The 12,738-nt window shown below is 39.2% G+C and overlaps 6 protein-coding genes across 6 annotated transcripts; 4 read left to right on the top strand and 2 right to left on the bottom strand.

Moving 5' to 3' along the window:
- Window positions 1-2,809: 2,809 nt before the first annotated feature.
- Window positions 2,810-4,033, top strand: BDBG_00882 (uncharacterized protein; the record flags this gene model as incomplete). The annotated part of the gene is made up of 1 exon (XM_031720095.1): window positions 2,810-4,033. One exon carries the CDS (start codon window positions 2,810-2,812, stop codon window positions 4,031-4,033), a length of 1,224 nt encoding a protein of 407 aa, XP_031576095.1.
- A 587-nt stretch (window positions 4,034-4,620) lies between these two features.
- Window positions 4,621-5,080, top strand: BDBG_00881 (uncharacterized protein; the record flags this gene model as incomplete). The annotated part of the gene is made up of 2 exons (XM_031720094.1): window positions 4,621-4,646; window positions 4,681-5,080. The coding sequence occupies 2 exons, from the start codon at window positions 4,621-4,623 to the stop codon at window positions 5,078-5,080; spliced, it is 426 nt and encodes a 141-aa protein (XP_031576094.1).
- Window positions 5,081-5,201: 121 nt separating this feature from the next.
- On the bottom strand, window positions 5,202-5,926 carry BDBG_00880 (uncharacterized protein; the record flags this gene model as incomplete). Its single annotated transcript, XM_031720093.1, has 2 exons — window positions 5,202-5,731; window positions 5,785-5,926. The coding sequence occupies 2 exons, from the start codon at window positions 5,924-5,926 to the stop codon at window positions 5,202-5,204; spliced, it is 672 nt and encodes a 223-aa protein (XP_031576093.1).
- Window positions 5,927-8,688: 2,762 nt separating this feature from the next.
- BDBG_16212 (uncharacterized protein) lies at window positions 8,689-8,898 on the bottom strand (the record flags this gene model as incomplete). Its single annotated transcript, XM_031724208.1, has 1 exon — window positions 8,689-8,898. One exon carries the CDS (start codon window positions 8,896-8,898, stop codon window positions 8,689-8,691), a length of 210 nt encoding a protein of 69 aa, XP_031576092.1.
- Window positions 8,899-11,458: 2,560 nt separating this feature from the next.
- Window positions 11,459-12,241, top strand: BDBG_00879 (serine/threonine protein kinase; the record flags this gene model as incomplete). The annotated part of the gene is made up of 2 exons (XM_002629587.1): window positions 11,459-11,969; window positions 12,030-12,241. The coding sequence occupies 2 exons, from the start codon at window positions 11,459-11,461 to the stop codon at window positions 12,239-12,241; spliced, it is 723 nt and encodes a 240-aa protein (XP_002629633.1).
- A 259-nt stretch (window positions 12,242-12,500) lies between these two features.
- On the top strand, window positions 12,501-12,668 carry BDBG_00878 (uncharacterized protein; the record flags this gene model as incomplete). The annotated part of the gene is made up of 1 exon (XM_031720092.1): window positions 12,501-12,668. One exon carries the CDS (start codon window positions 12,501-12,503, stop codon window positions 12,666-12,668), a length of 168 nt encoding a protein of 55 aa, XP_031576091.1.
- Window positions 12,669-12,738: the final 70 nt, after the last annotated feature.

Below are 12,738 nucleotides of genomic sequence, written 5' to 3'. Positions count from 1 at the left end.
AGTATTGAACAGTTTCATTCTTGAACTTTAAGAAATATAGTCAACAGTAGTGAGTTACATCATAGATAATAAGTATTCAGTATTTAATTTCTTTACAGAACTTTAAAAGATAATTAAAGAGATCTTTCAATATATATTCACTATCTGTAAAATTAATATAAACCTTCTCAATGAGTTGAATAAATCTAGATATAGATGTTTTTAAATAATCTTATATTATATCTATCTTAACATATTTCTTATAAAAGAACTTGATCTTAGAATCTTTAATTGTAACTTCAGTATAAGAATTCTTGATTATAGTAATTATAGTATCAGTATGAATATAACTGAGATTATAATATTAATTCAAAAGAGTATTTAATATCTTTGATATCTATATTTTCATATCTGCAGAATTAATATTATCAACAGTAGTAGTAGTAGTCATAGAAAAATTAACTTTTCAGTTAAAATTATATTTATAAGATATTGTAATATACTTAACTATCTTACTTAAATAATTGAGATTTTTATTAAACTTCTGTTTAGTAACTCTGTATATATTATTATAAGTAATCTGAACTGTATAAAAAATCACATTATTTAAAACTCTGTAAATAAAAAATGATAAAATAGTGAAAGATAATGTAAATTAAAATCTCTGATCTTTAAGCTTTGTAAATAAAAGCAGATTAACTGTAATATTAAAAATATAGTGAATATTCTGTAAGTTAATATTATCACTCTTAATCTTCAAGATAACAGTTTTAATCTTTTTAATAAACTTAGTTTCTTCAGTTGTAGAATCAACAGAGATGTTATTATTAAAAGATTTAATATTTAAAAAAGAATACAGCTTATCTATTATATTCAGACTTATATATATATTCAAATACTAAGATCTAGAGAATGATTTTTCAGTGACTGTGAAAGAGAAATAGAACTCAATCTTTATAATTACTATATTTACTGCTGATTAAGAGCTTATTAAGTCATTCTTCTTTTCTTTCTTTTTATTATTATTTTTCTTATTTATCTTCTTTTTCTTTTTATCAGAGTGTAAGATAAAACATCTGTTAATAGTATATTCATATCTTTTACAGAGAGTACACTTTTATACAGTTATACTTTTATTCTTATCTTTATTCTTATTCTTTTTTACAGTTACAGAATCAGTCTGAAACTGCTTTTTTCACTTAATAATAATCTTCTTAAATGTATAGTTAATCAGTTACTTTATCAAATCATTAATATTAATATTAATAATGAGTTCTTAGTTAGTGAAGAAAAACTTATTCAGATATATCTTAATAAATGATTTTTAATAATCTTATAAATTGTTAAGAAAAAGATTATAGTATATATCTTCAGTACTCTGACAGAGCTCTCTATAATAGATAATAAAATAGTGAAAATATCTCTGAAAAGTAAGATAATCACTATTCTTAACTTATAATTTTATTAATTTCTTAAAGATATTAATATATTCTTCAGTCTGTGATATTATATATTCAATATTAATCTTATCTCATAGAGCTGCAGTATTATTAGCTTTTAAAATTTCAATAGTAATTTAAATATTTCTAATAAGACTTAATAGTATATATCTATATAGAGACTTAAAACAGATCTTTCATTTCTTGAAATTAATATAATATATAAAAGAGAATTCTTATTAAGTCTTTAATAGAATATCAGTTTTATTAATAACTTTTATATCAGTTAATATGTTAATATATCAGACTTTATAATTAAAGCTGTTAAATGTAATCACTGATTTAATATCTAGAGTATATTTAATTTTCTTTTAATATTTCTACAACTCATCTCTTATAATGTCTTATAAGCTTTGTATAAAGATAGATATAGTGAAATATTATATAAATTCAGCTGCAGTTATTTAATTTCAAAGTATTATTTATATAAGATTTATAAGATTGTCTGCAGTGTAATAGATAGATTAATTTAAATTATTATTAAAAGTTAGCATTCTGAGAGTAAGAGATAATAAAGAATTCATTGAGTTAAAATAAACAGATTCTATAAATAAATATTAACTCTGCTTTTCTTTATTCTGAAGCTTCTTCATTATTTCATTATTAAATTTCATACTCTGATAAAAACTAATATCAGTTTTATCTTATAACTCAGAAATCTTCTTATAATAAGTAATTATTCTATTAATAAGTTATCTAGTGAAGTGAGTAATTTTAAGTCTTAAGCTGAACTCTGAAGTAATAAGTAATAAGTATATTACTTATATTAAGATAACTCTACTTCTTTTAAATATGTAAAAAAAAAAATATTCTCTACAATAAAGAATATACTTTTTCAAAAGTATATAAATTTACTAATTAATAAATTTAGAGAAAATGAAATATCTCTAATAAAAAGTAAGAGTCTTTTCAAAAAAGATAAATTATTCTTGTTAAAAATGTTGATATAATGTTTTAAAAAGAAAAACATATCATTCAGGCTATAATCTGTAGAATAGTTAAGAGTTGTATTGATAGATCTATCTACAAGAACATAATATAGTGGTGGGTCACGTGATCTAGTGGGATCGCTAACCGCAACGGCCGTAACGGCCAACAGAGACCTACCTATAAGACAAACAGGACAAACTCAAAAAAACAAAAAACACAAGAAGAGAATATCCCATACTAAATTAGTGTGGTACAAGTGGCCGAGCAGCTGGTGAAGTATGTTAGCTTCATTGGGAAATGTTATATAATGTTCGGCTGCCATCAAAAGGCGGGGCACTGGGGTCATCCCAAAGCTCCAACGATCCTATTTGAAAGAGAATTACTCTCTCCAATTTGCGGCCATGTCTACCCTGCTTGAATATCTTTCTGTCGCTGACCCCAGTTTGGATAGAACCAATGTCAAAACAGGATCTAATTCGTTTAATAGAGACTGGGAAGATTTGGAGGGCATTGAGGAATGGACAGATTTTATTTATGACAACTTAATTGCTATGCTCGGTGATGTCCTCGCTCGGCCATACCAGCAACATGAATTTGATCCTCCGGCACCAGTTCAACGCTCTGCTTGTTGTATCATCAATGAACCAACTGTTACTGCCGTCCTCTTGAAATGGAATCATACTATTGTTGACTGCGCTCTGGAGCTAGCATCCAAGGCATCAGCTACCATGCCGGCGATATCGTGGACTTTGGGCAATCACACCGGCCTTTGTGGCGAGACTGTTCTGCCGGACTGGGCTGGAATTTATTCTAACATGCCTTTTCCCCCCAGCAATCGGGTTCCGGGTGATACCAAAGTGTCTGGGAAGTGGAACACGGATCAGCAACACGACCCGCTCCACTCAAAAAGAGACGAGTTTCATAAACCACTCCGTCAAGTGGTTCATTACGCGAAACTGTTCAACACAAGATACGCATATGTCATATCAGACAAAGAATTAGTGTGCATCAGAAGAACAGTATCGGAATATGAAGGGGTTCCACTGGCTGCTGGCCGCACAGCGCGTATCAGTCAGCCTTCTGCCACTCCAAGCAGACGACTGGATCGGCTTCCACAAGACCCCACAACACCTTCACCTAGAACAGATTCAAGTCCGCCGTTCCGGGTGGTGATTCCACATGCGCAGTCTCAGCGGAGGGACGAACAATATCTTACCCCAGAGCGTAGAACCAGAGTTAGACAAGACAGTGTTGTTTCTACCCGCTCTGCATTGTCAAATATGTCACTTGATTCTCCCAATTTGCTGCTGTCATCACCAAGCATTATAAGATCCCCCCCTTCTGCCTATACTGATGGTGGAAACCTGGATGTGAATGAAGGCAATGTCCAAATAGCTGTGATCCCGTGGGGTGAAAGCAGACCAAATCACCTAACTGTCAACCTTGCGCTCTTCTGGCTTCACATCTTGGCAGGTTGTGATATTAACTTGCAACCATCATATCCTCCCCTTGGAAAGAACCTGGCTGTGACCTATGGTATGCATTCCTGCGACAGTTTTCTTCGCCCGCCATTACTGATCATTTCCTCACAGGACTTTGCACTTGAGTACTTCTTGTGGAAGTAATGGTTTGGCAAGCAACAATAGCTCTGGCTATATTTGATACTTGAGGAAACTACAGCCTATCTGGGTTTTTATGCGTCCAAGTGTCAAGCTAAGAATTAATGAATTAGAAGTAGGAAGTGCGGTTGGTAATGAAATGAGCGTATTTCTTCATCAGGAAATATCTCCGTATAAACGTGTGATCAAGTAGCAATTAGGTGATTTAAGAATAGTTTCAGACTTGTTTTCTCTACGGGGTCCTTGGCAGCTTTAACACCATTTGCTCGGGCTTCAACATTTGACCAATCACTAAATATAAAGGATACGCTGACTGGCATTATGGTACCAATAGATGCTCCCACAGCCAAACGGAGCCTGATAAATTTGGCTAGGCATGACATCAGAATTTTGAAACTGATGTCATTGTTCTGGGTATCCTTGATGGAACGACCCACGCGATGGGACAAACAACACTTAAAGGCCCAAGGGTAGCGATGGGATGCCCTCAATTTCAAAGTTATTAAGAAATGAGTATTTCAAACTGACAGCTATCTCATTGTACTCACACTGCAAAATCTCAGGAATCACCCTGGACATATTTCCCATCAATCATGGCCTACCGGATTCGAAAAAAGCGGTTAGTGAGCTCTTTCTACAGTCTCAGATGAAAGCTCACAAACATTAAGTGTTTACGAAACAGCGATTTACGAATGCGGGCAACTCTCTTCAGCTGCTGTTAAGCTACCCATCAGTCATATAATACAGTTGATCAACAAGAAGGAGAATAAGCTTGAAGAGATGGATATCACAGGGAGAACCCCTCTATCCTGGGCCGCCGAGTGGGGTCGACTTGATGTTGTGGAATTGCTCCTTGACCGGGGCGCCGAGCTGGACCGGATGGACTGGAATGGAAGATCAGCATTGAGCTGGGTGGCGGAGGGCGGGTCTCTTACAGTGATTCAATTGCTGATCAAGAGAGGCGCTGACGTGAATTTGCGAGATGTGGAGGGAACTGGGTCACTTGGCTGGGCCCACTGGACTGGGCGTGGAGAAAACTACAATCTTGTGTGAAAAAACTACTTTGGAATCACGGTGTGAGAGATCCAGATGTTGTTTTGAGCTCAAACAAAGTACAGGATTAGTTTATTTAGAAAAAAGGTACACCTTCTTTAATTCACTATGGACTACTACATCAGGAAGGCTTCTTGGGCCTTCCTCGCTTTCGAGGTCCACGCCGGTGTCTGATGGTCTCTACCTCAGCGGATGGAAAACTCTCCGCCAACTCCCAGAAAGCATGCCATTTGACCAGAACATATTCCCTCCCATTCTCAACCCTGTATCCAGCAAGCTGTTCATAACACCAGACAGGTTCATCGCGCTGAGTACATTCCGGGTTTGAACAGTGTTCTTGCCAAATATTGAGCTCCTGCTCTGAGGAGTGTTTCGCGCAGCCCATCACAACAGATAAACAGTCATTTTCTTGCCTTCCTAGGCTTCCCCGGCCAAGAAACATGTTGGAACTCCCGGAATATGCCACACGCTTGCATGGTGACTCAGGATGCAAGTGAGAGGATGCAAGTGCACGCTTGGGAGAGTGTGTCACTGCGCAATCAGGCAATGCGGATAGGGAGAGCATTGCGGATAGATACAGTGTGCGAGTTTTCTTGTAGCCAGTGATAGAATCATTGTTGTGCTCATCACTGTTGATAACAATTGAGAAGTCTGCTCTTTGTAAGAACCTGCTAATGAAAATAGGAAGGTGATGGCATGCTTACCAGGACCGGCGCCTGCTCTAAAGACTCCGCCAGTAAAAGATTCAGAGTTGCTATCATTTGTATCTGAATCAGTCTCGTCGTCGGAGAACTCGGGGCTGCAATGGCGGAAAAGCAGGTCATCAGAACTATCTTGGTTGCTCATTGTAATAGTAGTTCTTGGTAGCTCTGTGTAGGTGGACGGTGTTGGTGTTGACTGGGAGAGAACATTGCATATTCTGAAAGAAGAGGAAGATGAAGGCTGGAAATTTCTATCAAAATTGGGATGAGTGACCCTTCTTTCATAATCATTCTTTGAACGTAGCGCATGTAATATCCATGCCAAAAGAAGGGCTGGCTGGACTTTGCTGAATATGAGCGGTTGCTCTCACCTGCTTCCCCCGCCCATTTGGCAATGTAGCATAAAATGCTGCGGCGCAGGGAGATGCCGGGCCATGAAAATGCCCTTGGAACACACAATACACAGGAAAGTAATTATCAGCATAGACCACCGCAATCTCAAGCATCTTCAAAATTCTTCTGGGTTCCAAAATTAAATGCAAGCTGCATGCGGCGCGGGCGCATGACTCTCCACGACATTCATGTCAAATACCAACCAACCTGTGGTGGCATGATGAAATGTCTCAGGAGTACTGTGTTTGGGCTCTGGGCGGCTCAAGAGACAGCACGATTCGTTATCCGCTGACAGGATGAACATGCCATCACAGATTGACAAAGTCTCCATCTTGCTATTTTGAAGCCCCGATCAGTAGAGTGCGCCTCGGGGGACGCCCAGGAAGCAGGGTCTATCAGCTACCGGGGGGGAGAACCCCGTTTTCATTGTGAATCCGCCAACGGAAGCTGCAACAACCAGGCTGAGCAGACACAGCATTGGAAGGGGCTCCGCTCTTCCGGGCGTCCCGACTCGCCTCATTGTCTCGAGGGGATGGAAAACCAATAGTCACGTTGCGAATGAAAGTGTTTATGTCACCAGGTCCTCCCCCCCTTTAAAAATATTGGGGGGTCATATCCACATAGAATATTGCGGCGCAGAAAAATAGTCGCCATACCATACCAGGCCGGAGTAGGAGACACAGTCACCGGACCGCACTCTCATGGCAATCTGGTTGTCTGATTGGCTTGAAGGCAGCGCCTGCCCCTATACATGAGTTAATTTGATTGTAACAGCGGGTGGACAAGACGAATCAGAAGCAAAGGCAGGGATGAAGTGGGAGGAGAGAAAAAGAAATCTTAAAGGATGGCGGTGAGGGGTCAACAGGGAGCAGACGAAGGATAGTTGCAACTGGAAGGGAGGAAGAATGGGAAACAGAAAATTCCAAATGATCAAGCAGCGGGACAGAGAGACTTTATACCTCATGAGAGCTTGCAAGAAGCGCCTTGCCCAAACGGGCACGCTATAACTTACCACAAAAGGAAATTAGACGAGGTCTAACAATACGGAGTACAGCATCCAGAGACCTGCAAATATCATCAAAAATCAACAACCATGGTGAGCAACTGTGATAATGCAACCTGGGAGGCAATATGACAGTATCTATGTCATAGGCAGCAGTTAATAAGGCTTGTCACTGCAGAAGTGATCAATTTGAGACTCATTAAGATTCATTTTTCACTGATATTTGGTGTGTAAAGATATAACAGGATTTTCATACTGCTATATATCTGCTGAAATAGTATGATAGTCATCATCATAAAAAAACCATTCATAAGGAAGTACTCTGTAATGCCAAAACAGCAGACTACTATTCATATAAGGAAAGGTGGCAATAATGAAGGTTAACACCATCAGAAGTTAAATATCCACTTTCTGTACGGCCCTGGCGCTGTACGGAAAAAATCACCGAACAGGCCCTTAGTCAGCCCCAGCTGCATATAGTTAGGGGGTCGGATGATATTTTTCTCCGGTCTATTCTCACACGCAATCATAAACTGGTTGGGAAACAGGGAGGCTGGAGTAAACAAACCTGTCCATGGGAGAACAGATCATCCAATACTTGCAGCATATCTCATTTGTGAGAAGGATGTCTGTTCATCTTTGCTTGATCAGTAACAAATTCAGAAGTTGAATTGACTCTGTAAAAGTCCCACCAAATCAGCAATCATCAAATTCAGAAGTCACTTGAATGTCTCTGATGTATAGACACAACTAAGACAGTTAAACTACTGCTGAGAGGTATATATCAGTTTTCACATGTCTAAAGAAATTCTTGTCAACAGATTTGTCACTTATTCAGTCATTTCATAGTTGTAGAGTACATTCAGTTCTGTTGCATGAAAGTGTAGTGATCTCGCAAGACCGTATACCTGTCCATGGGAGAACAGATCATCCAATACTTGCAGCATATCTCATTTGCGAGAAGAATGTCTGTTCATCTTTGCTTGATCAGTAACAAATTCAGAAGTTGAATTTGTGAGAGAGGTTGAACATGGTTGGTTGTTGTTATCTAACTAGTAGCTAGTGAAAGCTAAATATATGTGTGTGGGTCACGTGGGTTAGAGCTTGTGTAGTAGCTCCAACACCCCCCCATGCTACACAGGCCAGTTAATTCACACAGTCAAAAGCACTCAAATCATTCAAATCTGCAATAAAAATTAATTACAAAAAGTAGAGTCTAGTTTCCTCATAAGGACTAGCTCCATACATGAAAAACATAAAAAACATGCAAGAAGAATGCTCAAATCCATTCTTTCAGTATTGGTATTACCCCCAGTTGTTCTAACACCGCGGGATCTCATTCTTATTATTTTTGTGGTTTTCATCGTCATAGGCATAGGCATAGGTCATCGGCATAGGTCATCGGCATAGGTCATCATATGGGCAATCGGCATAGGTCATCATATGGGCAATCGGTGGCCCGGCATCATATAGGCACTGGGGCCTGGCATCGTAGGCACTGGGGCCTGGCATCATATAGGCACTGGGGCCTGGCATCGTAGGCACTGGGGCCTGGCATCATATAGGCACTGGGGCCTGGCATCGTAGGCACTGGGGCCTGGCATCATATAGGCACTGTGGCAGGTCATCATATAGGCACTGGGGCCTGGCATCATATAGGCACTGGGGCCTGGCATCGTTATCAGTATTTCCATCGTTTTGGCGTCGATATTGGCGGTCATCATGAGCATCATTAGAAGACTTACTCAGTATTGTAGTATACAGATGTAGCAGTATCATCATCATTAATCTTCTTTCTATTCTTTCAATTCACAGATTGTTTCTCTGAGTATTCAAACCAGCAGCTTGATTTATCATGATCTTTCATCTTACAGACAGTGCATTTCTTCTTGATATTCTTATTATTCTTCACATTCTTGATGACATCTTTGTTATTCTTTGTATCATTTCTGACATTTTTGTCATTCAATGACAGGCAGAGTAGTATATCCCTGCAGAGATTAAGAAAATCATCTTCTAGTGATGTGATATTATCATTCTTTATTACATAGTTCATGCAATCTCTGATAAAGATTGATCACTTCTTGATGAGACTGTTGAGAAGCTTGTTAAAGAATATGAAGTTGAGAATATTAATATATTCAAGATAGATATACTTAACACAGATTGTAAGCAGATGTTCTATGAATAAGCAGTTGAAGTTATTATAGATAGCAGTTACACTGATATCATTGAATTTCTTGAACAGGCAGACTCTGCAGATTTTCACTCATTCTGAAAAGAATGCTGCTATGACATTTCATAGAGCAGCAGAACTTAGAAAATCTTGAGATATAGTAAAAAGAGATTTGACTTTAATAGAAATAGAAGACTATACAAAATTGTATAGTTAGAAGTTGTGTTTCTTTCAGAATCATTTCATATTCTTAGAGACATTCTTTAAGAACTTGCTAGTGAGAATATCTTCTGTATGAAATTATTTAATAATAAGCAGAATCTCTTTCTTTCAAATGAGATAATCAGATGTTGATTTAAGAAGACCTGATTTTTAAAGATATTTAACATATTCACAGAATTCTTGAAGAACTCTGCTTAGTGTAGAAATATTCTCATGATTCTGAAGATAAGCAGTAAGATCAGAGCTTAGATTATTATCATTATTAACAGTAGCTGTAGCAGTAGAATTACTAGAAGCTCTTATCTAGTGTAGTTCTTCATTCATCTGAGTAATACATCATCTCAAGACAGCAGCTTCATCAGCTATATTATCATTATCTTGATTATTGTTATTATGTGATGATTTTCTCACAGTTATTGAGATTGAAAAGAATTCAGATACAGTAGTTTGATTCTCTGAAATCTCTTCACAGTTGATTGATCTTGTATTGACAGGTATTTGATATGAGATATTTGAATGAAAAAAGCAGCTATTTGAAAAGCTTATTGTATGATTATTGCATGGTTATAATGCTTTATAGAAGTGCAAGGGCTTCATAACCTGTGAGAGAGATTGAACATGGTTGGTTGTTGTTATCTAACTAGTAGCTAGTGGAAGCTAAATATATGTGTGTGGGTCACGTGGGTTAGGGCTTGTGTAGTAGCTCCAACAGAATTGACTCTGTAAAAGTCCTGCCAAATCAGCAATCATTAAATCCAGAAGCCACTTGAATGTCTCTGATATATAGACACAACTAAGACAGTTAAACTACTGCTGAGAGGTACACATCAGTTTTCACATGTCTAAAGAAATTCTTATTAACAGATTTATCACTTATTCAGTCATTTCATAGTTGTAAAGTATGTTCAGTTCTGTTGCATGGAAGTGTAGTGATCTCGCAAGACCGTATATAAAGAGTGTACATTTTTATATCGTGTAGCTTCACTGTCTCAACTCGAGTCAAGATTGAACACCTCAGGGGGTGAAATCAGAAAAGTTACTTTTTTGCAATCGACATTGGGATTGCTTAGTAGTGGACCATGAAAAGAGGGTGCTAGAAGTGGCCGCTCCGATCTCCCATGCCTTAAATTCAGGTGCAAGCAACAATGCACAACATTTTCTAGCCGGTCACATTTCTTACTTTCTCTCTCTCCCTAATTTTGAAACGTGGTGGAATCAAGTTTGCAAATCACGACTGGGGTAAATGGCACTAGAGTCTCGGCAAAATAGAACAGCAGGGAGAGAGCCGGAGATGGAGGCAAGGTTTCAGGTGCATGACTTGGGATCTTGAGATGTCTGCACAACAGCAGAGCAACTGGTCATCACAGCCCACTTTTATGAAACAGGTCGGACAAAGTTTCTAGCATTCTCCTCTCTAACATTCAGTGTTCGAACGGCTGCAGGCCCGGCTCCTGGTAAGCCGCCTGGTATCCGTTGTTCCACTTAGGGAGCTCTGCCGGTATCCCGGGAGGAGAAGGAGACATGTTCGTAGGGCTGGGGGAGGGTTGGATGCCGCTGGGGCCGAAGGCTCAGGGGAGCGAGGATTGGAGCTGTTTAGGCATAGTTTTCGCACTAGCTGTGTAGCAGGGTATAGAAAAACCGCTGGAAGCTTGTCAGAGCAGTTGAGGACATGCTCTATGCTGTTAATTCGCGGGTAACGGTTTGGGGGACCATTGCGTTTAGTTACTAAGTAGTAGGGATAAACACTGCGGAATTGAGAAAGGATGCCTGAGGTCTACGCGCCCGGGTCATCATTTTTCCGTTAGCCTAAGCTACAATGAGGAGAAGCCAGAGCGTGCCCCTTAATCGCGCAACGCGCCTCTTCTCTAGTCCGCAATAATCTAATGACAACCTACTCCTCTCTTGGGAAGTTGGGTCAGTCCGTCGCTAGCTCATCAAGTTCATCGGCTTCGCCACTCCTAAAGCTGGGCCAGATCCTCATCGGCGATATCAGGCAGCTTGGAGATTCGGTTTGGCTTGGAAGGTATTTCTATCTTTCCCTACTTAGATTGAGTAATAATCTGGGCATGCTTTCCTGGTGTTTACATATATCTTGTTTTATTAAATGCACAATTGGGCGGACTGTCGTGATCAAATCCGCACGCAATGATCTCCGCATCACCAATGAGAGAGATGTCCTCAAGAAGTTCCAATCCCGAACACAGTACCTGCGTCCGTTGATTGATGAAATAGTGGAGCCTACCGACCCGCCTGCTATTGTCTTGAGGCATCTAGAAGATGACCTCCTCGCCAGTTCCAACAAGGAGAAACTAACTACAAAAGAGATCAAATATGTATCAAAAAGGGTTCTAACATCATTGAAGCTACTGCATGAAGATGGATTTGTGCACACAGGTTAGAATTTTCCCAGATGAATCTGTGTGTTCCTAGGTTCTGACAGAATGGACTCTACAGATGTCAAAATGGACAATGTCCTTGTTAACTTTGCCCCCTCTTCTCAGGGTGAGAGTGAGCTACGTTTTACTGACATTCAGCTTGCTGACTTGGAGGGTACTGTCCACATTACCTCTAAGTACTGCCAGGAATGTGATGGGATTGGCACTCCAATCTGGCGGAGCCCAGAGGCACAACTGGGACTGCAATGGGGCCCACCAACTGACATATAGTCCTTTGGAACAATGGTACTTATCAAACATCCCTAGCTCAAGTCTTTCTCCTAACAAAGGCCAATGTTAACTGTTTATCAACAAAGGTTATATCCATGATCTGGGGTGACAATTTCTTCATATTCAAACCCAAAGTTCCTCGGGGTCATGATGAATATGAACTCAATATCCTTGCAAACTACCACATTTTTTTGGGCCATACCCCTATTCATACTCTGACCTTGCTGATAGGGAAACATTGGCAATTCTGAGATATATCATGGCTTCTGTGCCATCTTACCAATTGAAGCCTTTCCAGTATGCTAGTCAAAAAGAGATTTCACTGGAGGACAAGGAGTTTATTTTGAGGATTATGAAGATGGACCCCAGGGATAGGCCGACAGCAAAAGAGCTTCTTGAAGATGAGTGGTTTAATGGAGTTGAATAAGCAGATGGATAGAATGAACGGTCCGAAGAGCGGGCGCAGGACTTTGTTTCATAGGGGGTAATGAAGGTAT

This window comes from Blastomyces gilchristii (assembly GCF_000003855.2).
Source record: "Blastomyces gilchristii SLH14081 genomic scaffold supercont1.1, whole genome shotgun sequence".
Taxonomy (NCBI): domain Eukaryota; kingdom Fungi; phylum Ascomycota; class Eurotiomycetes; order Onygenales; family Ajellomycetaceae; genus Blastomyces; species Blastomyces gilchristii.
Note: the sequence above shows the minus strand (reverse complement) of the source record. Positions and strands in the feature narration are given on the sequence as shown.